This window comes from Botryllus schlosseri, chromosome 6, assembly GCF_051294905.1.
Source record: "Botryllus schlosseri isolate E-star chromosome 6, Bs_hap1, whole genome shotgun sequence".
Lineage (NCBI taxonomy): Eukaryota > Metazoa > Chordata > Ascidiacea > Stolidobranchia > Styelidae > Botryllus > Botryllus schlosseri.
The window spans coordinates 8,845,950-8,871,121 of NC_137241.1; the positions used below are offsets into that span (position 1 = coordinate 8,845,950).

The 25,172-nt window shown below is 41.0% G+C and overlaps 3 protein-coding genes across 4 annotated transcripts in view; all 3 read right to left on the bottom strand.

Moving 5' to 3' along the window:
• LOC145440848 (cell division cycle-associated protein 7-like) overlaps positions 1 to 6,117 on the bottom strand; it is a 346,780-nt gene extending 340,663 nt beyond the window's left edge. The window contains exon 1 of one of the 2 annotated variants that reach the window (XM_080318614.1): positions 6,100 to 6,115. The gene's annotated coding sequence lies outside the window, so the exon portion shown is untranslated. Of the gene's footprint in view, positions 1 to 6,099 lie in introns of both variants that reach the window. The other variant, XM_080318613.1, reaches the window with a different exon arrangement.
• On the bottom strand, positions 5,257 to 15,361 carry LOC145440853 (uncharacterized). The gene is made up of 2 exons (XM_080318619.1): positions 14,545 to 15,361; positions 5,257 to 6,041 (listed from the first exon to the last, which is right to left on the bottom strand). The coding sequence occupies exon 1, from the start codon at positions 15,359 to 15,361 to the stop codon at positions 14,600 to 14,602; it is 762 nt and encodes a 253-aa protein (XP_080174745.1). The 3' UTR covers positions 5,257 to 6,041; positions 14,545 to 14,599.
• On the bottom strand, positions 9,698 to 24,515 carry LOC145440856 (angiopoietin-related protein 7-like). The gene is made up of 3 exons (XM_080318623.1): positions 22,745 to 24,515; positions 21,663 to 21,762; positions 9,698 to 20,920 (listed from the first exon to the last, which is right to left on the bottom strand). The coding sequence occupies exons 2-3, from the start codon at positions 21,722 to 21,724 to the stop codon at positions 20,611 to 20,613; spliced, it is 372 nt and encodes a 123-aa protein (XP_080174749.1). The 5' UTR covers positions 21,725 to 21,762; positions 22,745 to 24,515; the 3' UTR covers positions 9,698 to 20,610.
• Between the last annotated feature and the right edge of the window lie 657 nt (positions 24,516 to 25,172).

Sequence of the window (25,172 nt, forward strand, 5' to 3'; positions counted from 1 at the left end):
ATTCCGTCATAATTGCGGTGGTGGTCTCCAGAAATTTGCGAGCTTACGTAATTAGTCGAGAACGGGATTACGGATGTGCGGTGAAAAGAAATGTCAGGTGCTTTGTATCGCCTTGCACGCAGTTAAATTGCTAGGCGAATGTGAAAGATCGCGATTGAGAAAGGAAAGCCGTCGTAATGTTGTTAAAAATAGATTGTTGTGGTGTTCATTTCAACTGCCTCTAAAATGCCTCATCAAATGTTTGACTTCTACTACTAACACATCGACAATCGTGCGATGAATAAGCTGCGGAGACTTTAGCATTTGTGGTTTCTAAGGACGGGCAAGCTCGAATGACAGCTGATTCGAAGCATATATTGAAAATTTGGTTAAATCGAATCATCACTTGTCAATATTATTCTAATGATCGATAATTTACAGCGGGGCATTAGCGAATCGAAGCTATATTCAACTTGATTTGAACACGGAAAAACGTATGAAATCAATTTGTAAAATGACGTAATGGTGTCGCATTGCTTGCAGTTACAGCATCGGAAAGATAGCGTTTTGAAGGTGTAAAGCAGTGGTTCCCAACGTGGGCGATATCGCCCCCCAGGGGGCGATTTGGCGGTCTAGGGGGGCGAAAATAACGAAGTGGGCGATAGGGGGGCGAAAATGTACGAAATGGGCGATGGCGTGTTAAAACGGCCATATTGGAGTCAAGTCGGAGAAATGACCTTTTTTTAGTGAACTCACAAAAATTTAGCTGCAAAAGTGTATAAGTTCGAGGTGGAGCCGAAAAGATGACCTATTTTTTTTAGTCAACCGGCCGGTGATTACAGTTTGTATGCCCATTTTTCGGATCACAAAGTTTGGGGGGGTGATGATCGGTGTGGAGCTTGAAAAGGGGGCGATGAGTCGAAAAAGGTTGGGAACCACTGGTGTAAAGGGAGCCGGAGCCAGACTGGACAACTAAAATTACCTAATTGTATAATTAAAGCGAAATGCTGGTAAACAGGACAACTGTATAGTGCGAGCTAAGATTTCTGTACAGACCTTTGCCATTCTTATGATCATCATCATTGGTTTATTAGCAATCCGATCAGTTCAATACACCACAAAAAATGCGATACAATGGAAAGACAGGAAGATGTCGAAGCGACTTGGAGTAGTCTATGGAATCAGACACCCACCTTGGCCTAGGCGATGTAAAGAGGAGGCATGCACACTGAATGAAGGTAAAGAAGATAGTATAGAAAAAAACGACAAGAAATCTAGCGGCATGTCATGGGAAGCGACATCGATAGGTCAGTCGTGAACCTTTGCCCTGCTTATGATCATGAGGATGAACGAGGATTTGTTATGAACTGAGCAGACTTGGACAACTAGAAAAATTTCAGCTTTTTCGAATTAGATTAGAATTAGAGCTACAGAGTCTTTTCCGAATTAAATTAGAATTAGAGCTACACAATTTTTCCAAATTAGATTAGAATTAGAGATACCCAGCTTTTTCCAAATTAGATTAGAATTAGAGCTTCACAGCTTTTTCCAAATTACATTAATATTAGAACTAGAGCCCGACCGATTATCGGCTCGCCGATAATATCGAGTCGATATCACGCTTGGAGAGAAATATCGGTATCGGCCATTGAAGGCAAAAAAATATCGGCCTTTTTCGTGACGTCACAACATGGTGGCAGGGAGTCAGAGAAGTCGATAGAAGACGTGAGGGTGATAAATTATAAAAATAAATGGCCAAGCTGCATAGAGGGCAGTAGGCGTTCCTATCTGAAAAATATTGTAGATAACTAATCACCGTTATGCCCCGCTGACTTCGTGGGAATCCCCCTGCAGTAATCAAATGATCACCAAAGACAGAGAGCAGCTGGATCCTGGATGGATAGTTGTCTGCAGAAGATTTCAATCAGTAAGAGAAATGAGAACTTCAATCATGCTGGACTGGCCCTCGTGATGATAGAGAAAAGCGTCGCGTCGAAACGTTTCTCTGAAGATAGTGCTATTGGTTCGGTACCAACAGCTAATTATACCAGTAATGTATGAAGTCGTCTGACAGTCTGACTGAGGGCTGAGACCTGCGGGGCCACCATGATAGGAAATATGCGAGCATAAAGGGCAAGAAAACCAAGCAAAGGTGGAGTAAAGCCAATAACAGATCCGAACATTTTTGATTCCATGATGACATTGGCCAATTCTGACAAAAGAGTGTAAAATATTGATCAATTGATTGTTGAAATGCTGGTCATAGTCAAGGCCCAAGGGGGATGGGTGGAGCAGTTGCAGACATGGACAATTTGAGTTGTTTTCAACTTTCTCTTCAGCTATTTGTTGATGATGTGCTGAAGGCTCCTGGTGCTCTGCCAGAAGAATATCAATATTTGGTGAAACCATTGAAGGAAAGATCCCCTGCAAGGGAGCGGTGGAACCGAAATGAAGAAAGATTTCCAATCCTTGCTGTGCCACTAGGTACCAAGTGAAAGACTGCTCACTGTGTTTAGTACTATATACATCATTTATGAAAGACCACAGAAGTTCACTCCTTGGAGAAAGCGCCGAGAAATTGTGCTTCGTGAACTGTAATCTGCAACTGCTGGATTGGTGCTTTTGATATATTTTTATAGCCCCTAGATCATTTATTTCATGTTCAAGCATATCAATGGCTGTAAAGTTGTTGAAATAAATGCTCTGAGGTGTTAAATATGGGCCTTGAGCTAGATTCCATACATTTTGAATATCGGCTGAATATATCGAGGTTATCGGTGGAGGTACTGGATATCGGTGTTATCGGTATCGGCTCAGAAATCCAATATCGGTCGGGCTCTAATTAGAACTACTGAATTAGGAAAAACTTGGAAATTGAATGAAATTGGCAACGAGAAATAAATACAGCCAAAAGTTCAGTTCGTATCAAATCACAGTGGAGTCTTATCACCATGAGAATGATTTAACGTCTGTATACCAAGCTTTGCTCGTTTTGCACTTTACCAGGGGTCATCAACACGCGGCCCGCGAGGTCATATTTTGCAGTCAGCGATCTGATCTGTGAATTTGGAAGAACGCGAATAATGATAAATGCACATTACAACATTCATTATCATGGCGTAAACAACATGATTAGGCGATAAGCGTCACAATTGTTCAATAAAACAAACAAACAAGCTTCTACGCCAGCATGGCTATAATGCGTCGCACAATAACTACTATTTCTGTACGGTGTAAGTAATGCGATGGCGGCTTGGCACTGGATTCCCCTGTGCGAGAAAGCTATATTCTTATTACCTTGCTGCAAAATGCCGCGGTCAAATAGGCATTTGAAGGAACAAAAAATTAGATTGGAATTAAATTGGAGCACAACACTTCACGAATTAGATTAGGATTAGAATTAGAGCACAAGAACGATTCATAAATTAGATTAGAATTAGAATTAGAGCATAGAAACATTTCACAAACTAGATTATAATTAGATTACTAGGATTTCGCTCTAATTTAGTGAAATTAGACAACTAGAATTATCTAGTTGTCCAAGTCTGGAACTGAGCTTGATTAAGTTTCCAAGATTTCGCGAATTCAGTAATTCCAATCTAATTCGGAAAAACCTGTGTAGTTATAACTCTAATTCCAATTTAATTTCGGAAAAAGCTTTTTGGCTAGAATTCCTAGTATAATTTAGAAAAGCTGAATATTTTCTTGTTGTCGAAGTCTGACCGGAGCTTAAATATATTCATCATCACTATTCCATTTTTTCTCAAATCAATACACCACAAGATTGCGATCTAATGAAAAGATAGGAGGGTGATGAAACGATTTGAAGTAGTCTTTTAATATCAGACATAACCGATTAGAAGCCAAGAAACCCGCCCCATTCCAATGGGTTGATTACATTTTGAGCTTTGTTATTCAAGTAGGCCTATGTCGCTGTAGGCCAGTGGTTCCCAACCTGTGGTACGCGTACCACTAGTGGTACGCGAAGGTCGTCCGGGTGGTACGCGAGTAGATTCTGTTTTTTTTTCGACCGAAGGTAATTTAGTTAAGGTGGGGTTGAACACAAAGATTGTTCTCCAATAAACTTCAGGCTTAGCGTGGCCTCCTCGTAATCGACTCTAGCTTCTTACGCTATTCCCCAGCTACCCCTTCTACGTGGGAGTGCGAGCAAGGATTTTCATCTCTGATGACTATCAAGTCGAAGAAACGAAACCGACTTGTTGCGCCCATGCATGACTTTCGATGCTCTGTGAGCAAACATATGCCACGCATTGACCAGCTAGTGCACTGGTTTTCAAACTGGGGGGCGTGAAAGCATCTGAAGGGGGGCGCGAAGCTGCGGCCAACTGGTAATTTTTTTCGCGCTTCGCGCGATTTACCTCCCTTTCATTGTTGTTGCTTTGTGTATAGTCCTAATTGCATATTGAAGAATTCTCTAATCAACTGTCATAACCGTCCATGCAATAACATTATTCGAGGGGATTGCTAGCATTCTGGTTGCATTTTGTGATATGACGATAAGAGGGTAGCGCAATTTTTCACTATCATACGCAGGGGCGTGTCTAAAAAAGTTTGAGAACCGCTGAGCTAGTGGAAAATGAGCAAATGCACCCAACAATTGACGTTTGTTGTTTGCTGTTATTTCATTATTATGTTGTTCTTTTTGTGACTGGTGGTGAAAAAACAATTTCAAGCATCCCATTAACCCTGGGTCCCTGGCTGACATTGCCTGGTTTATTAGTATTTGCTATTACGCCTCGCATACGTCAAATACGTCATTATGACGCCATAAACGATGGAAACATTTTTTGACCTCTTTCAGCGCGCGTAACTTTTGTATAGGTGGTACGCGAGCACTGCATAAAACCTCGAAATGGTTCGTGGGTGGAAAAAGGTTGGGAAACACTGCTGTAGGCCCTACTTCATCACTTCTAACTGCTAGGCATGGCGTGAACGTGAGGTTCATGTTCGCGTTCTGTGTGTGTACCTCATAAATTTAGAGGTTCACGTTCACAAACGAACCTTGGTAGGTTCTGCACTGTGAACCCTTTTTCATATATTACAATTTTCACTTCATTATACCATATTTGGTCTAAATTTATTGCATTTCAACTGCGGGCCACTTAATGAATGGCGCTGGCACGGTGCAAAATTCAACACGAGACGAGCATATGCACCTGCATTGTTACAACGTTTGCTCGAAATATCCAGCTTTCCGTTCGTAAATATTTAGTGGCTCTCTGCTGTGAGCTTGACCCGCAAAAACACAACATCAAGAACGTGTTTCAATATTCTATTCCACATGAATCATTAAACAGAAAGCATGCGAACAGAATAAAGACAGGCGCTACTGCAGTCGTCTCGTTGATATACAGAATATATAAACGGAACAATGCCCGCCATTTACGGTGACGGGGGAATAAATTCAAATTACGAGAAATAAATAGCGAAAAATCACATAAATAGAAATGCAATATTAATTAACATGGGCCAGAGAAGACATGGCCAGTTCGTACAAGGACAGGGGACACGAACAGACAAGGCCCCCATTTTTTCGGGGCCCGCAGGCGTTCACAACTTCATTGTACATAGAAAATAAATTCAACACCTAGAAAATAAATTCAACACACAGATAAAGTGACACACGACTTAACTACTACCGCAAACTAGGTCAGCCTATGTCCCTTGGTTGATTGGTGGCTTTGGCTTTGGTCCCTCGTCTTCCGGTTTCGGCTCATAGCCTCGCTATTTCCACACAGGAGTTTTGTCCTTTAGAGCACATAGCAGGAAAGGTGGTGCGAGCAGTTTGAAGTCAGTCTGTTTACTCATTCAGACCGTCATTGCGGCGACCGGATATTCCCGTAGGAGGCAGGCTGCTTCGGTGGTTGTGTCGGTCAACTTGCACTTCGTATTATACACGAAAGATGTGTTCCAGCACGTGAGTGCCACAGTTTCACGATAGTTGGCTCCGATCGTGTTGTGCCGTTGAATGGCAAGTCTGAGTAAGTGATGAGTCTGGCCCCGGCTGACACCCCGAGTATCATCACACCTCTCTGGTTCATCTGGTTGAGTGAAGTATTGGTTTTGCTACAGTATACGGTAAGCTACAGGCGAGCGTACCTTAATACAACCAAATACAAGGTCCCCACCAAAAACGCACAATATATGGTGGTGGGGGCCGACAGACAACACAAAAGAAAGGGGGCGAACTGGCAAGGTCCGACTGCGGGCATTATAATAACAATTGTGGTGTAAGGAAAATAAATAATTTATTGCGTCATGAAGTGGGGGAACTCCTCCCACTAGCATTTGGGTACCACTCGGAAAATTAAACTCGGAAAACTAAAATTACCCCATATTTTCAATTGTCAATGTCAATCCTCTATGACGTAACAAACGAATATTCGTGACGTCATGGTTCAAAAAATAAAAAATAAAAAGGGCCTTGTTTTAAACATGTTTGTTTCAAATGCAACCCTACTTGACGTTGATTTTATTTTAGTCAACCTTGCCATCACTGCCGTCGCAATACAGATTTAGCGTCATTTATAATAGTAGGCCTACTGTGTTGACCAAAAAAAGGTCAACACTTTGACTCGACTCCCGAAATACCCGCTATTTTCATATACTGTGCGGCGTTGAACCAAAAAAAAAATTTTTTTTCAATTTTCCGAAATAAATTAAAAGTTTGAATTGGCTCTGCAGCGGCTTATACTTGTTAGGATTGAACCAAATTTGGTGCACCGCGTTTTTTAGGTTTTTACCTGACAATCTTATCAGCGAATGGCTGGAATCCGGCAAAAAGTTATTTTTGAACAGCCCTAGGACAATGGACATTGGCTTTTTCAGGTCGGCGTACTAGTAGCCCGTGTGTTGTGTTGGTGCTATTAAAACAATACCACTGTCCATGTCTCAATGCAACAATCTCACGACACTCTATTGTGAGTAAATAAACCATACCATATATTTTTATGTCATTGAAAGTTTGTCGTTAGCCTGAAAACGCGTCATAGGCCTACAACATGACCAAATAAAACTAGTTGGCCATGCATAGGCTACACCTATATCGAGGTTCGCTGCGAAAGAGGGGACTCTGTATAACTAATACAGATGAAGTAATCACACCCATACGTACAATCTCACGCCTTGTCTCATTGATGTCCCGAAATCTCACGAATCTGTGATTTCATCTATAGATTGTACTCATCAGAATACGCAATTAGACAATTAGACGGATGGAATTTATTTCAAGACAAACATCTGAATTGATGAAAGTGTGTGGTGTCGGTGAATAACGATCCTCATTATTCTACTATACTGGAAAATAATATCGATATCGGTAAAATTAAGTTATGTTACTAAGGTATATTTGTTAACAAAAGGAATTCACAAAATTTCCGTCAAAGGACGTATTTAAGTTTGTCGTTGTTCGGCAGCATTAGTAATTTGTGATGTGGCGACGTTAGATGTGTCTGTTTCAGAGGTGGTCACTCTGGTCAGTAACGTAGTACTTCTACTTTTTTGAAATAGTTTTCCGCTACTTGGGTACTTTCTCAAGTAGATCTAATTTCCCGCTACTTCTGCTTCGTAATATTTTGTGATCTACTTACTTACTTTTCGATATTTTCCGTTGGTCAAGTAGAAGTAGTTTAATCCTCCAATCAGGAAGATAGCCTGAGGAATTTAGGGGCTGTTTTCACGGAGTAACAAATTTTCATAGAAGTTGAGTAAAGCCCAGAACTTTCGTCGCGCTTCGCGCGCAGTGGATATGGAGTTACCAATATAATTTCACGAAAGTATCGGCGAATATAATTAAGGTAGCGGATTGTGTGGCTCCGTTCACACCGCATTGTCTCCCATATGAAGTATTTCATCACAGTATACATGGCCCATCATAACGTTTGGAACTCACATTTCGGAATCTAGAATTAGCTATCACATCATAATCTAGCAGTCCATGGCGTGTCCTAATTTGGAAAAGTGGACTCTTGACTTCATTTTTAGCTTTAAACCGCTGTTTTAGCATACCACCTTTGAAACCTTCTGGACTAAAGACATGAAATACATTTTCCGCTCTTAGAAGTAGTATTTATATTTCTCTTTCAATTCCCATTATCATACTTTGAGTTCAAAATAGTTTCAGTTCTTTTGTCTTGAGAACATACATGTTGAAGTGTAAAAGCAAGTGTGGTAATGCCTTCAATTTACTAAAGTAAAGCTACACAATATGGCATTTTTACGGTCCACCATATTTTGTATTAACGTTTACTAATCGCGCAAAGTGTTTACACCGAATCCGATACGACTTCCCCGTATCGCTCTTCGACTAAACTACGGGCCTTATAATATGGTGGGGGGGGGGACATACCATGATATTTCTAAATCGGGCAGTTCGAGTAAACAAAGGATTAGTATCGCATTTCCATATCAATACTATCATTTTAATCCCATGATGAGGACGAATGCTTATGCTGTCGAAAATTGAATACCACCTGGTATGCGTCAATATGAATGAAGCTCTGCAACTTTCGCATAGCTAAATTTGCAGCTTTTGCCAATCCATGCGAACGAATTACGATCGTGTACAGAACTACTATTTACTTATTTGAGTAGGTTTAAAGTAAGTAAATTCTACTTCTACTTCAAGTAGTTTTAAGCTGCTCATGGAAGAAGAACTTCTACTCGTACTTGAGTAGATTTTTCCGTCGCTACTTCTACTTCTACTTGAGTAACTTTCTTCACTACTTTTACCACCTCTAGTCTGTTTCGTGTGAATGGTCGGATTTTGATGCGTAGTGATATAAGTCTTGTTTTCATCATTACCTATAGTCAGGTTCGCTCCTATCGGGTTGCTAAAAAAAGGTCATCAACATTCAAGTGGTCTGACAATGGTTCGCAGATCTCATGTGGCCCTTTGGTCGAAAAGGTTGGCCACCCCCTGAGCTGGTCGAAAATAAACAAATTACCGCATTAAATAAATTGACTTTTGTTGTTTGTTGTTAATTTATTATGTTGTTCTTCTTGTGACTGGTGGTGGAAAAACAATTCCAGGCATCCCATCAGACCCGACTGATAATGCCTAGTTTAATACAATTTGTTATTACGCCTCGCATAGGTAAAATACGTGCTTATGACGTCATAAATGGTGGGAACATTTTTGACCGCCTTCGACGCGCGAGACTTGTAGGTGGTACGCCAGCGCTGCATAAAACCTCGAAATGGTAGGTGGGTGGGAAAGGTTGGGAACCACTGCCCTGGGTGAAGTAGCGAAGATGAGGCATGCACAGTGCACATGCACAGTGCACACTGAACAAGCAAACAAACAATTTACAACGGCGAACTGACGTAAGTGGATTTGACGACATTATCATCTTACTCTTACAAAAATAGTTAATTTCCGAATGGAAAAATGACCTGACGAACATGATGTGGACAAAACTCAGATTTCAAGGAGAGACTCACAAACCCAGGTGTTGCTGAAAAACCGAAGGCTCGGGATCTCTGCTGTGAAGTCGCGAGCAACCCATGGCATTGTCCGTACGAAGTTCGATAAAATGAGCATATCAGGAAAAATAGCAAATTATATTTATACGGTGTAGAACTAGCATTATTTTCACGTGGTCGCGTGAACGGTACATATTTGAGCTTTCCACATCGTGCTCTTATGACGTCACAATGAGCGACACTCGAATGCCAAAATAGACTCGAAGTATAGGTAGGTATTCGATTTTGCCCAAGGCTAGCAATAAACCGGCTAAGCTCATTTTTCTGTATTTATAATCTCTGATATCGTCTAGAACAGTGGTTCCCAACCTTTTTGACTTCATTCCCCACTCCAGATTTATTCCGAGCCTTCATTCCCCACCCGAACCGTAATAGCACTTCGTCAGCCCCCCTCCCCCAAAAAAACGTTGGTATCGGTCCCCCCACAGGGTGATAAACCATTTTCCGGGAGGATTTGCCCCAGAACCCCCTCAGCCCCCTGAGCCTGTACGCTTTCCCCGTTACTTATCAGCTACATTGGGTCTACTGTTTAGTGCGTCGCATTATTTCGACTAAACGCGCGAAGCGCGAAAAATTTATTTAATTCTTGTTTGAATCGGTCAATATGATCGGGTATTGCATATATTTTGCTATCAATTTTTTATCCCCTGTCTGCTCATGTAATCAGATTTACCGGTAGAGATAAGTGAGGTGTGTTGGGAAAGGTAAGACCACTAAATAAGTATTAAACATCTTCGAACGGACCTGCTGGTATATTGACTTCGTTACATTATGCTAATTTGTGACCTCCTATATCTGCTATGTCAAAAGATATGGAAATCTCCAAAATTAAAAGGCACATACGATTTCAAATTGGTATTGCTTTACTGGCAAATAATTTTCTCTTCGGGATGACATTTGTCCTGTGGGGTTCAGATCGCCAAGACAGGAACATTCGGCGCCAGCCATTTAGCCGCCCATGGACAATTAAACATCTATGTATATTGTTGTATATATATCGAAGTTTTCGGTCAGCACAAGGGCATTCCTTCTCGGTCAAGCTCTTCTCGCTGCTGATCGTTCTGGCACACTTCTCGGAGTCCTATTTTACATGGCCTATAACTTCATATGTCTTGGTGCGTTGAGGCGCAGTAATGGCCGACGCCGAAGTCTCCATTTCTATAAAATCTACGTATTTGCGTGGGGGAAGGGTACCCAATAATCAATATATTCGGCAATATTAACTCGCGCCCCCAGCGCGAAAAAGTGGCATAAATTTTCAAAAAAATACTCTACAGTTTATGTTATTTCAAGAAATAATTTCGGGCCCCTTAGAGCTCGCCCCCCCCCAATTGGGGGGTCTGGGATGTGGAAGTTACGGTCCTGTAGCCCACTGCCCAACACTTTTGTCATCACAGAGCAGCTATTTGCTGGTTTGACTACACAAGACACACCAGTACGCAAGACAATCGCCTATAACTGCAACATAAAACGTATTGTGAACCGATAGGCTACCAGTAACGGTCAAGATTTCGCGAAAACGTTATTTCACGTCAGACTAGTCGTGCCAGATGCGTTTGTGACGCCATCATTGGCCATTCAGAGTTAAAAATGAGGTTTTGTGAACAACACGCAATATAATTTTCGATACATAGGCCTACATTCCAGAGCAGTTAAATGGTAACGGTAATTGTGCACGTGTCTCCGTGAATATGTAGACCAGTGATTCCCAAGCGCAGCTTCGAGGGCCGCATGCGGCCGCCAGATACCCTTCTTGCGGCCCCCGAAATATATCAAGAAATCGATTTATGACAAAAAATAAAATTTATATTTATAAAATACTCTAGCTTGGCTTGGCCTCTGTAGTTTTTAATTATAGAATTGCAGGAAAGTTGACAGTATAGACTGCTAACGTTACGTCACTGCTGTTTCAATGCAATGTGCCCTAACTTTCCAGTTGAACGAGCAGTAGCTATAGATATAAATAGGTATTGATAACTTTCAAAACCGGAGGAAAATCCTGAAAAAATGGTAAATTTTTCCCACTTCAAGGTCGCTTGACTAAAAAAGAAAAAGAGGCTCAACTCCCGGAAAATACAGTTTTTCTTTCACATTAACAGATGGTTGACTGAAAAAAAGGTCAACTTTCCGGTCCAGCTCCCGAAATAGCCGCCGTAGCGTTCCTACAGTGCTGACTTAATGTTTATCAGTCGAATTAGGCCCATGTGTAACCAAAATCCTCAAAAAAGAAGACATTTAAAAAAAATCAAAAAAGAGGACAAATCACCTTAAAAGAGGACGTATGGTAACCCTGTGATAACTAGATGTGCAACACGTGAATACGCCGAGATGCATACTGCTTAAAAAATTTTCGCGGTTTGCGTGATTTCAATTCGCCTCACATCTTGATTATTGGGTACTCTTCCCCAAGACAAAATACGCAAGATTTATAGAAATGGGCATATCAGCGTTGGCCATGACCGCACCACAACGCACCAAGACATATAAAGTTTTAGGCCATGTAACATGTGACTCCAAGAAGTGTGTCAGAACGATCGGCAGCGAGAAAGTCTTGGCCGTAAAAGACTGCTTTTATGCTGACCAAAAACTTCGAAATACCAAAAACTGCGTTATATATACAAAATACATATAGGTTCAATTGTCCATATAGGCGCCTAAATGACTGGCGCCGAATGTTCTTGTCTTGGCAATCTGAACCTCACAAGACAAATACCATCCCGCAGGAAAGAAAATTATATGCCAGTGAAGAAAACCAATCTGAAATCGTGTGATCTTTCAGTTTAGTAGGTTTGGGCAATTCTACATTTTTTGATATAGCAGACAGGAGGTCACGAAATAACTGTGTCCGTTCTGTCTTTTGTTCTTCTAATAAGCTATCTACCTCACAGAAGATGATGCCACTGTCGTTCAGGTTCGAGACTGAAATGAGAGGTTCCACCGAATGCGAACTCACAGTATGTATTGCTCAAATGCAGCAGTCAAGTACCAAAAGCCAGCGCAGCAGAAATACGAAAAATCATAGTTCCCCTTTTTGCCACCGGCGTGCTCTCCTAACCGGAGATCACCCAGCCTCCGGATCCGGGTGGCTACATAACATCATGTAAAGAAGTCATACCTAGGGGTCCACCCGCCCGAAGATGTTCAATTTTACGGGGTCTGCAGTTTCAAAGACACCTCTCACTCAGCTCTACCGGTAAATCTGATTACGTGGGCAAAGAGGACAATCATGCAATTCCTGATCTTATTCACCGAATTTATCATGAATTATCGAAATATTCGCGCGTTGCGCTGTCTCACTAAACAGCGCAACTTTAATTTCGTGGCAAAAGCGAACAACGTGATGCGGGGTCAGTTTATCACCCTATGGGAGCCCGGGGTCCTGACGAAGTGCTGTTACGTTCCGGCGAACGGGTATACCCCCGGAGATGTTTAATGACTATTGAGGGAGCCTATACCTTTTCAAACACACCTCACTCAGCTCTACCGGTAAATCAGATTACGTGAACAGAGACAGGAGGGAAATTGATTGCAATATATGCCATTCCCGATCATATTGACCGATTCAGTCGTGAAACTAAAGAAATTTCTCGCGCGCGAGGAAAGCTGATTCACTCAACGAACACCCAATGCATCAGATGAGTAGCGGTAAACAGTGTACATGTACAGTTTTGAAATCCCGGCAGGGCAATAAAACTACTCCGAAATAGCCATGATGACTGTTTGGGTTCGTTTCATAGCCGAAGTATTCGTGCGGCCCCGACCGTACTCTGAAATTCTAGATTTGGCCCACACACCGAAAAAGTTTGGGAACCACTGATATAGACTGTCCCGTATATAATTTTGAACAAATGCATCTATTCCCCACCAGAAACCATTGAATTCCCCACCGTTTGGGAACCACTGGTGTAGAAAATCTAAGCAATGACTTCAATACATATAGGTTTCGCATAATTTCCGGTAGGTGTCGCTCAAAAAGTTTTCTGTACGAATATTCCAACGCGCGATGTCATTTCGTTTACAACGTGTCTCTGCAAGGACCATCGATTATTATGGATGCGTCAATTGCAAACCAAACGAATGCAACGAATTTAATGATAAAGAGATGCTGATAGCGAAATTGACTTATGCCGATTTCGAAAATATCATCAACAGCGATAGGACTGTTATCAGAAGAAACACCCGGGACCAACATGTCGATGTCAGAATCGGATGGACTTCTTTTGTATCAAGGAGGCATTTAATCACTTTGAAAGATGTGCAATGAGCATGGAATCTTGGTTAACACCAAGTTTCAAAGATCTCCATGCCATATCTATCCACAATTATTATTATTCATTAATGACATCACGTTACGGTGCGTAACAGAGCAGGGACGGCATTACAAAACAATGCGGGTAATCTCCGCTAGCGGTAACGAGCTCTGTCAAATGCGATTACAGCATAGTGTCAAAATTGGCATTTCAAAACAATTTGCGGCCAGCTCACGCAAGAGCGCGTTGAACTCCAGACGCAACACAACGTTCCGTACTCAACGCTCTAGTACAAACCTGGGCAAAGTGTGGCCCGCGAAGCTGTTCTGTGCGGCCCGCGAAAGGTTGCTTCGAATTCAAAACATAAATCTTGCTTTTTGAATGACTAAAACCATACGCTGTATAAAATGAACAAGAAATTCGTGTACCTTGAAGCCTGTTCAATAATATGCCGAGATTACGCTGCCTATGTACCTGGCATGCGTAATCCAGGTTCAAAATAAAGGCTATGTGACAAAGTATGAGTAGCAATTGAAGTCACAAGAAATTTCTTTTTCCATATAGTTTAGTTCAAACCTTCCTTGTTGACATTGTCACATTACGCATTGTACGTGATATGTTTCCAAATTTTCAATTCGTGAAACAAGTCAATCTGTGCTCGCGATTACTATATGACTCATCATATCTATCACCCATAAAGGATTAACGTGCATGCCAAAAAAAAAAGAAAAGTAGAAAACTAAAATTCAAAGAAGGTGTTGTACCCTTCGATAGAACTTCCTATTTTGAATGCCACTTTTGTATACCTTACCGAAATGGCCTTTATATCCACATTTATAGCAATCGGCGTTTTTCGCGGGACAGGCCTAGCGCAGAGGGTAATGTTGACAGCCGCAATATTGGCAATTCTTGTACGCTTTCGTGACGAGTGCAACTTCGCCAGTTCCCTCCGGCGTCATTTTGACTTGATCGCTATTAGTCGTCTGTTCAGATCCCACAGCACTCACGGCGGCAGGGACGGGCATCGATATGGGCTCGTAGGAAGACGAAAATTGCTGAGCTCGCTCGAGAGATTCGGCTATCTGAACCGCTTTGTCTAATGTCATATCATCGTGCTCCAATAATCTAAGACGAATAGTAGGCGAACGTAAGCCAGCAATCAAGGCGTCGCGAACTGCTTCCTTTTGATGCTCGTCGGAATTTACAGCAGCGAACATGCAATCTTTAGCGAGAGTTAGCAATTTTAGCGAAAAATCCGTGACGCTTTCTCCTTGATCCTGACGAGAGGTTGCCAAGAGGTGTCTGGAGTAGATCAAGTTATTCTTTTTCTTGTAGAGCTTGCATAGCGTCTCAAGAGCGGATTCATACGTAGCGAAGTGCTCTACAAGAGCGAGCACATCCGGTGATATATATCCATATAGAATAGCTAATTTATCAATAGTCACTTCAGCTGGAGGGTCTGAAGAGGATCGATTGGGAGCCGTTGAGTTTGAAGCGGAGGCCTGCGCGGCAACTAAGAATTTCCCCAACATCTTCTCCCAATGATTGAATATCTTCTGCGAGTTAACTGAGCTTGGCATCACTTCCGACACTGGCACACGTATGTACTTTTCTTGAGAGAACGCCATGTTGAGAGGACCATTTATGTTAATAACAATTGTTGTACCCTTCGATAGAACTCAATACGATCGGTTCCTAGGCTTTTATTAACATAAAAGTAAGCTAGTGTATCTGAATGCAATATGGCAATGATACAGAGTTAACGTAGGAACAACTAACAGAAGCGCCGCCACACCCAACTAGTACGAATGAAATGAAGAGTCCCGACGTGAAGGTAATCAGGAGCAATCAGTATAAACACCCACTAGTGGTCAAAAGGGACTGGTACACCACAGAAGATTTGAGTTTAGAATTTAGAGCATTAAATATTCGCATGCTGGAGTCTGGGGTAAACACATCCTTTCAGTTTTTGCCGATCATGTCGCCGAGATTAAGGATTTTAATTGAATGACAAAGCATGAAACGAAAGAGATCGGGCGAAGTTCAGAAAAACTGCAAGCTTCGCTCAACATGAAGGCTATTGAACTGCACACTGCTCGGAAGGCAGCGACCAAGAAATTAGGCGTTGTACTATTGCATATACATTTCAGTGCAGTGGTTCTCGAACTGGGGGACGAGTAAGCATCAGAAGGGTGGCGCGTAGCCGAAGCTGATTGAAAAAATATGCCCCCGACTTATTGTTGTCGCTCAGTGTATTGTCCGACTTAGATATATCACAATTCTCTCATCAACAGCCATAATTTCCCATGCAATCAGACTATCTGTTGGGATTGCTAGCATTCTGGTTGCACTTTTTAATATTTTGTCATATCATGATAAATGGGCGCGAACTTGTTCACTATCATAAAGAGAGGGGTGCCTAAAAAAGTTTGGTAACCACTGTTTTAGAGTGTTAATAGAAGAACGTGGATAGGGGTTTAAAGAGAGCTAAGATGTATCATGTTTAACATTGTTTCAAATCATGACAGCTAATAGATATTTTTCAATCAACCGTCACTTTCTCACAGGGCTGTGGAGTCGGAGTTTGACTAATTTTCGCTTGGTGGAGTCGGAGTCGGGAAAACTGTAGTGGCAGGAGTCGGAGTCGTGGAGAAAATACTGACTGGAGTCGGAGTCGGAGTTTTGAAAAATGACCGTGACTTCGACTCCGACTCCGACTCCAGCTTCTTTATGATGAAAAAATTGCTTTCAAAGGTATCTTTAAATTAGTAATAATAACCATAATATGATTTTTATGTACCATCAATCACTGTTATTAGTAACGATACGGACCAGGGACAACCAAACCGTGCCCCGCAGGCCAAATGTAGCCTGTGAGAAGGTTTTGTGTGGCTGCGAGGTAATTCTTGAAATTAGATATAACATTAGGTAAAATTACAAGGCCAACCAAAATTTGATTAGCCTGACCGCGAAATTTGATGATGTCTAAAACATCAGTTTCGACGCATTGGGGTAACCAGTGGCCAGCCACATTCATTGCAGATCTTCGATTATGACGATAAAGTAGAGTATTCCGTAGCAGATTTAGTTGACTTCAAATTTTTCTTAAGCACGTCGCATGATTTACGGTCACATTTCTTGCATTTAGGATTGGAACCCCTACTGGAAATTATAAATACGCGTAATTTACAGAATTGAGTCCAACTATACTCGACATTAGGAGATAACGTGTCGTCCAACATGCGACTTCGTTTGTGCGCTCGAAGCCAGATCGTCGGCGATGAAACATTTGCATAAATGACTGAGGCATGTTCATTGTTCAGTGTTCACCAAAATCGTCGATATTGCTATGTCTAAAACGCCAAATAAGCCTATCCCTGCCAAATGAGCCCATTGCTATACCGAGGCGATCCCCAATATATGGAAGTAATATATGTATCGATCGAATTCATTCATTACCTTTGAAAAGATTTCGTGCTTCGCGCGACCAGGGCATGACTGCACAGCACACTGTACAGTTGCACACGGTGTTTTCATGACATAATTGTCATCAATTTTGAAGCGTATTCATATAAGTCTTGTTTTCAATGTTATCTAATGCGGTTCGTTCTTATCGGACGACTAGAAAAAGGATATCAACATTCAAGTTGCCCGCGCAATGGTTTGTAAATCCCATGTGGCCCTTTGGCCGAAAAGGTTGGCCACCGCTGTCATAGATAGAATTGGACATTATTTGCAAATTACAATTCAGTTGCATTGAGGAACAAAGAAGCAATATGCAACTTCCCGATGCAGTCACAAATTGATGCGATTTTTGGAATTATACCATAATATTGTGACAGAGCAAATATATCCTCTGGTTGTAAAATTGATGTAAATATAGCCAAACGCTCCTTCCCACTTGACAAAATTAACAATATTTGAAGTGTAGCTTAGCTGCGTGGGTCGAACAAATGATTAAGAAAGACAGCAAGTCATATAGTCCTTGATTATTTGACTAAGTGCCTGTAGAGTGTAGACTAGACATATGCTATTTGACTACTTCCTACATTTCGTTTATGATCAATGTCTATTAGTAGTGAGAGTGTGTGTGCTTGTAATCAGTACAGTGTGTAATAAGAAAATTAGTAATATGCATCCCTGAATTAGTTGCTGACTCACACATGAAGCAACACTTGGATTGTTTTATTTACATTTTAATTATATAGGATGGGACATATGTCGTGTTTCGATGATTCATACATTTAGGTTAGTAGAGAGTCCATCTTATAAAAACTGATAAAATATGAAAAACGGAAGGATATTTAGAAATGCAATCTTTCATGCATAGTGAATAACTCGAGCTGTGCCACAATGAAGCAATTTTGCATGCCATCGTTCATCATAGGTTTAATGGTTATATGATATGTGGCATATAATTTTCGAAGTAAATTGGTAATACGGTCGGAGTAGGTAGTTTGAAAGACTCAGGATTCGGAGTCGGTCCATTGAAAATGCGTGGAGTCGGAGTTGGAGTCGGTAGTAAAATTTACCGACTCCACAGCCCTGCCAAAGTTACCTAATATCAACACATTCACTGAGCAGCATTTAGTAACAATGTAATTTAGAAATAAAATTAAAATAAGCTGGAGCAGTGCTTTTCAACCTGTGTGACGGTTCGCACTTGTGCGAATGAAAAAAATCGCAGTGCGAATGACGAAGGTGTGGTGCAAATAGTGCGAATGAAAATCGTACATAATTGTGAATTTTTCTGATGTGGAATAATTCAAATAAATCGAACAGAAAATTTAAGGTCAGTGTAACTTTATTAGTGGCGACGCAATTGTAAAAACTTGTTTAACTTACGACGCACCACTAATCGTAGCTCTCACAAGCCGTAGTGAATTAATATTTTCGCACTATAATTATTACGTAACCAAAAGCCTGGTTTGGAAGCTGGTGTAGTGGCAGACATACAGTACATCAGCCCGTCTGATCCTGCGACAGGCTAGAAAAATTACGTCAAATTGACTTTCTGCTTTCTTTCGCTAAACCATCATCATATTTTCGTAATACCTGTTCGAGTAGCGCGAGGCACGAGAATAGCAGTAAATACCATCATTACAGACTCACATTTGCAAGTTACTGTGAAACAAATTTTTACCCCTTGAAGCAGGGGTGGGCAAACTACGGCCCGCAACGACGTTCCGTGCGGCCCGCGAGAGTCAAAAGAAACTTATTAAATATATGGATAAACTGCATACTAAAATCGAATTAATGAAGAGACTTGAATAAACTTTTTCTTAGTGTATTTCACCATGATAATCCAAAGACAGTGGTTGTCAAACTGAGGGCGAGCGCCATTGGGGGCGTGAAAGCATCTGAAGGGGGCCGCGAATCTGAGCTCAACTGATTTTTTTCGCGTGATTTACATACAACTTATATTTATTGATCTGTATTTAGTCTGAATTTCATATTTAAAAATCTCTCATCCACAATCGTAACCTTCCATGACGCCAAATTTTGAACCTAACCTAATCTCGGGATTTACCGAGGATATTTTTTACAGTGAACTATCCGCTAGGTTTCCGAGCATCCTGGTTGCGTTTTGTGATATGACGATAAAAGGAGGGTCGCGAAATCTCTTACCATCATAAGGGGGGCGTGTCTTAAAAAGTTTGAGAACCACTGTTCTAAGGTAAATACTTGCTCTATTACTTTTTATGATCAATTTCTGGCGCGACAGCCCGATCTCAAAGCCCACGCAGTTTGAAAGGTTTCAACTGCTAAACATCACAGAAATCTTAAACGAGATTCACATAATTCGGATCACGAGTGTGATTTCAGATTGGCCACTCCAGTATTCATTGTTTCAGTGATGCACTTATAAAAACGAATAGCGCGTGTCTTCTTTCTCTGTATTCGTGGAATTAGGGTATTTATATTTTATCTAAACACAGTAGAAGCGTGTGTGAAGGTAACACTGTTATGATGCTGTCAGCATTGTGTGTCCTGGAACTGAATCAAAAGTGGAATTAGTAAATCTATGAACAGATCGCTGCTCACAGATTTAAATTTCAATCCTGTTCCAAGAATCGGGACAACCGACTTTCATCTCTATAGTTTTGACAAATTGGTTATTGGAGGTCGACCAGCCTATGAAATCTCGTTACTGTTTTGACGCGTGTACGATATCATAAAAGCAATGTTTGGTTTGTTTTAAATAAGCAAATATATTATCTCCATGTTGTCACTATATAATCAAATACCAATATTGCGTTTTGGTGTAGCCTATAATCCGAATTTTATAGGTGCGGCCCGCGAATGGATTGAGATGTTGAATGCGGCCCGCGAGCTCAAAAGTTTGCCCACCCCTGAAAGGGTTATTAAAGTATGGACCGTAAAGGGTATCATTTTGGCTCGACACGGTGCCAGAGCTATCTGTTAATATGTAGGCTATGTATGTATGTCCACTATCTAAGCTCTAAAAGCTGTAAAGGAGGACGAATTGCAAACATTTAGGACAGCTAGGCGTCCTCGGACTGCGAGCCGTTCTTTGGGTACAGAATGCTCTTGTTAAAAGACGTTTTAAAAATGCACCACATAACACACGTACTTATTACCCATTTGCGAAATTTGTAGATATCACTGAGCGGCCGAGCATTCATTACTATTGTAACATGCTCTTAGTCTTAACTAAAGGAGAATTTCTGAAACCACTTTCGAAATTAACTTCAATCCCACGACATATGATGAAGCTAGAAACGATATTGAAAGGAATGTCCAAAAACAGCGAATTTTGCGCTGCGCTTAGATTGTTTGTGATTTGTTGAATATTTGCCAACCCCGGCCGAGATAGCAACGAAGTTCGCATCCGCGAGATGGCGCTGTTGCCTTCTCAGGTTCTTTTGTAGATCTTCATCTCCGAGCAGCACAGCTTGTGAAGGATGACATCATGCTGCCACCCCCACCAGATTCCCTTTTTGTGTGTTTTGTTGAAGTTTCCGTTCAGGTTGCTCTGGGTGCACCTGGCATACCACCAGCCTGCTTCGCGGGCAGAAGCGCAATTCTTCCACCAAACATCGTGATCCGCGTCGTTTGTTGAAAATTGTTGATTGTCGTGAAGTGCGAGACCATCTACGGCATTCCCGGAAAGTCCGGATACGTGAAGTTTGTAGTTGTCGGATTCGGGTCCGATAGAGAAGTACCTGGAATTGTTCAGCAAAGCAAATCCTACGGCTCACTGCATTTGAACATAAGTCACTCAATTCGCTCGGCCACGAAATTTCCATTGTTTTGAAGTTGATATTGTGACGAAACAATGCCATCTGGAAGCAAGTGACGTGGCGGGGTGATGAACTGCAGCATATTATTACAGACGTCATTGTTGCGTCATAATAGTTAACATGGCACCATTGCACGACAAGTATTTTGTCGGCCTGCCCACTCAAGTTAGCAATTCTTTTCACGCTTTTTCACGTTTTTCACGTTTTTCAAGTGACTGTGCTTTCGCTCGTTTTTCGTATTATCGATTCGTGTTTCATTGAAAATATGCGTTTTATATTCGTCGTCGTGTAAAGTTCATTTGTATCTCTGAATTCCAAATAAAATAATGCCGAAAAGCTTATTGTGTCTATACTTTTCTACATTTTCTCGTTGGAGCTGTCTGTCCCTACGAAGCAGCTTTACAAGAACGGAGAAAAAGTGTCCGACAGAAGCAGTTGTTGACTGGGAGCAATTTGAAGTGACAAGTCAATTCACGGTGTAGCTGCTAAGATACCACGACAATGCAGTTTGTTATAAAAAGTTACTGTGACAATAATAACAGCCCTAGTCATGATGTAAGACGAAATACTTTCGTATTCAATCAAACCAAGTTTTTCTATTTGTTAACTGTGGTTCTTCATTATCAAATTTGCGTATTAATTGATGCGTTCGAATACAGCTTACCTGTATTTAGCCACCAAACAATCTTTTTTATCTTTCCCCATCATGTTGATTTCCAACGACATGTCATCTCCCTTTGTTGCTTGATGCAATGCCTCGAGCCCTGGAGACAAAACGTGGCGAAATGATGTATAAGGCGTTGGTTTTCAATAACTTTTCAACGCAAAAATGCCACAAACCAACACGTAATATTTTAGTTATCACAAAAGCAGGGTTGTGAGGAATCGAGTCATGACTCGACACGAGTCGCGGTATTTTGTGGACTCGACTTGACTCAAGTCATTTTCTGAATTATGGGAAATAACCCAACTCGATATAGGTAGGGTTTACCATACGTGCTCTTTTAAGAAGATTTGTCCTCTTTTCCTAGAAAAAGTATTAAAATTCGATAAAATAAAAATCGACCTCGACGCAGCAAACGTCATAGTTTCGTAAAAGATCGGGTAAAACGTTAGCCGAGTCAAAGTAATGACCTTTTTTTATTCAACATAGTACTATATCAGTTGAAAAGTTTTCAATAACTCCAGTTTTCTTTTCTGGAGCTGGAGGTTTCAGAATTTTTGAAAAGCGTCCTCTTTTTCGGATCTCAAAATATGGTAACCCTATTTTGGGTCAATTTGTGAATTGGCTCATCGACTTGTAGAAAGTTACCAAAGTATTGGTATTTCGTCTGTGTGGTACTTGAAAACAGGGCTAGAAATGTTCATATTGAGGAAAATCGCTAGGTTGTGAATGCGGGGCATTCGGTGTCGCCCAAACCGAGTTGTAAAAAGATGCGCTGGACATGACTTGAACATGGAAACTGAACATGAACACTGATCAGTGTACCCTACACAATGACTATTAGGATTCGAGTCTCAACACTATCGACTCCGACTCGACTCGACCCGACCCGCTCCTCTCCGACTTGGACTCAGACTTGACCCGAGTCAAAACTATAAAAGTAAGATTGGCTTGTGACTCGTGAGTTTGAGACATGGTGACAACCCTACACAGAATCAAGTTATTTGTTACTCAGATCATGATCGAATTACTATATCGACAAAATTCTACAATTTGAAGGAATCAAATTAAAACATCACTACCGAGCCAGAAATCTCCATCACAATCCCCAAATCCGTTCACGTAATCATCCCAACCTCTAAAGAAATCCACGTTTCCGTATTTTCTTCGCTGGAAGACCTGAAACGGAATTCACCAACAAACAATCAAAGCTGCAGAAATCTCACGATTTGGCTTTTTCCTCCGTGTCCGCCTTCAAGGTTATGGTTCAAATTTTTGTGTCGCCTCGACCTGATTTCGACTGTTGTTCATCTTAACCGAGATTCATATTTGAAAGATTCCAAATCCTACTCACAGTCCATTTCACGTGTGCAACACATGTATTGTTCTTATCTTCTGCTCTGATTTGAAGCGGGTAATTCACGAATCCAAATATCAAGAGAAGCCACATTTTCAGGGAGATTTTCAAAAGTAACTTGATATTCAATATATCAGCTGACCCCCCATGGATACTATCGGCTGCCAATTTCTGGAGTAATTTCTTCAATTTTTAAAATTGAAAAATTGTACCTCCCAGGGATTCAAACGAGGTGATCTACGTACCGTTCGATACAAAACTTGGGTGAGTAACCAATGTTGCCAATCAAATGCCGTGACATTACGCTCATGTTTGGCGACTTACAAAGTGAATATATTGTGATTCATATTACGCGATTAATCTACACGCTTCTAAAATTTAAATTTAAACTTTTTAATTTAAACTTGTCGGTACAGTCCGGTTAACGATGGGTATACTATACTGAACTTGATAAAATAGATGAGGGTGGCAGACTAATTTATATAGGCGCATAGGATAACGCGACCTACTTCAACTGAGCCCTGCAAACAAATGCGTTTTCTACCAATATATAACGCATACGTTCTACACAACCAACTCTCCTATCAATTGCTATACGTTTGAAATGACAATTCACTTCGTTGACTGCCATTATGAGGAAGACAGTTTCCTGATGTCGTTTATGAAATTCTTTGAACCGCGTTTCACAAGAAGCTCACGCGATCAAGTATCAGATCAGAAAGAAAGTTTTGAAAAATATCAATTTGGCGACATGGTATTACTGGTAATTGACCCATCAACCGTTTTTGAACATGCAGTGTTTGAATATTTGCTACCTATATTTAATATACAGGCATATCATCAGCGTTGGACGGATATTTCTTTAGACAAAATGATATATGTCATGTCAGCTTTCTCAGTCCAATCTGATATTTCTCACCATTGCCAAATTCTGATCTATGTAACAGTTTAGTGTAGGCTATACTGCATAATACACTGCTTAAATATATAGTATACATGAGCTCATTCTGAGAAAATGGAATTATCTCCCAGATCGCCAACTATGGCATACTTCCAAGTAGTCATAACGCTACGTAACACAATCTGATAAATTTGCAGTTTGCCTTCTTATTTCTATGGTTTATTTGCTAGTTTTTGAGCGCTGATTCAAAAACCATCGTTCAATGCATTTATCATTATCTATCATCGATCATTATCGCGCTGCACAGGCCTATGCTGGTTACGAAGGAGCGTGGTTTGGGCTAAACTGTAATTGATAATGAATAGCGCAAAAAACATTAAGTTGGCATTGTTGAGCTGTTGGTTCCTGTTTCCTATACACAGAGTCCGGGAAGCGAAGGGAGTCCAAATCTCAGCTCACTCATTACGGCTGCAGTGTTGCAATCTCCATTTGGTTTATAAGTCAATCTCTATTCATTGCAGTATCATTTAAACTCCAGCACTTGACGTGTGCTCCTTATCAAAAGTGACATCATTCCTGGTCTAATTGACTTTCATTTGAATACCTGCTTATATAGGCTTTGCCATTGTATAGCGTAAGATTATTATTTTACTAACATCGAAATACCGATATCTCGATGGCGCACCTGAGGAGCAAGAATCCAACCATGTACGTGGATGATCGACGTGGATCAATTAATTAATAAATTAATGAGAGTTGTAGTTATCCCACTATGTTACGCTATGTCAGCGGAAATGTAATAAATTGAATAATAATAAAATATTGTTTGTTTCAATAATCTTACTGTCGAAAATCGGATATCGACGTTTATTTTCATGCTGCTGGATTTCGTCTTCGATCAAGATCCGATTATCGTTTTAGGTCTATACAGTGCAAGTCATTGTCATTGACAAACAGAGTAACACTTTACAAAGATAGAAAACGACATGACAGGCCCTCAAGTCACAATATATAGTGAGATACTGCTGTTCGCACAATCTGTAGTGAGTCGCAGGGTCATCTCATGTAGGTTGCTGTAACTCATTAAATAACCTGTTTTTGATCAAAATATCGACATAATCATGTTCATTGAGAGAAAGCCAGATACTATTCTCCGTCACAGTGTCTCACAGATGCAGGCCCGTAACTGCCGCAGGCCAAATCCCCAATTGAGGGGGGGCGAGCTCATAACTAAAATATATATTATGGAGTA

What these genes read in the sequence shown, in the direction of transcription:
- LOC145440853 (XM_080318619.1), bottom strand. Translation starts at nt 15,361, where the DNA reads ATGGCGTTCTCTCAAGAAAAGTACATACGTGTGCCAGTGTCGGAAGTG.
- LOC145440856 (XM_080318623.1), bottom strand. Translation starts at nt 21,724, where the DNA reads ATGTCGTTGGAAATCAACATGATGGGGAAAGATAAAAAAGATTGTTTG. An exon ending in TGTTTGGTGGCTAAATACAG is followed by an intron (nt 20,921 to 21,662) that starts GTAAGCTGTATT and finishes GAACAATTCCAG; the next exon opens with GTACTTCTCTATCGGACCCG.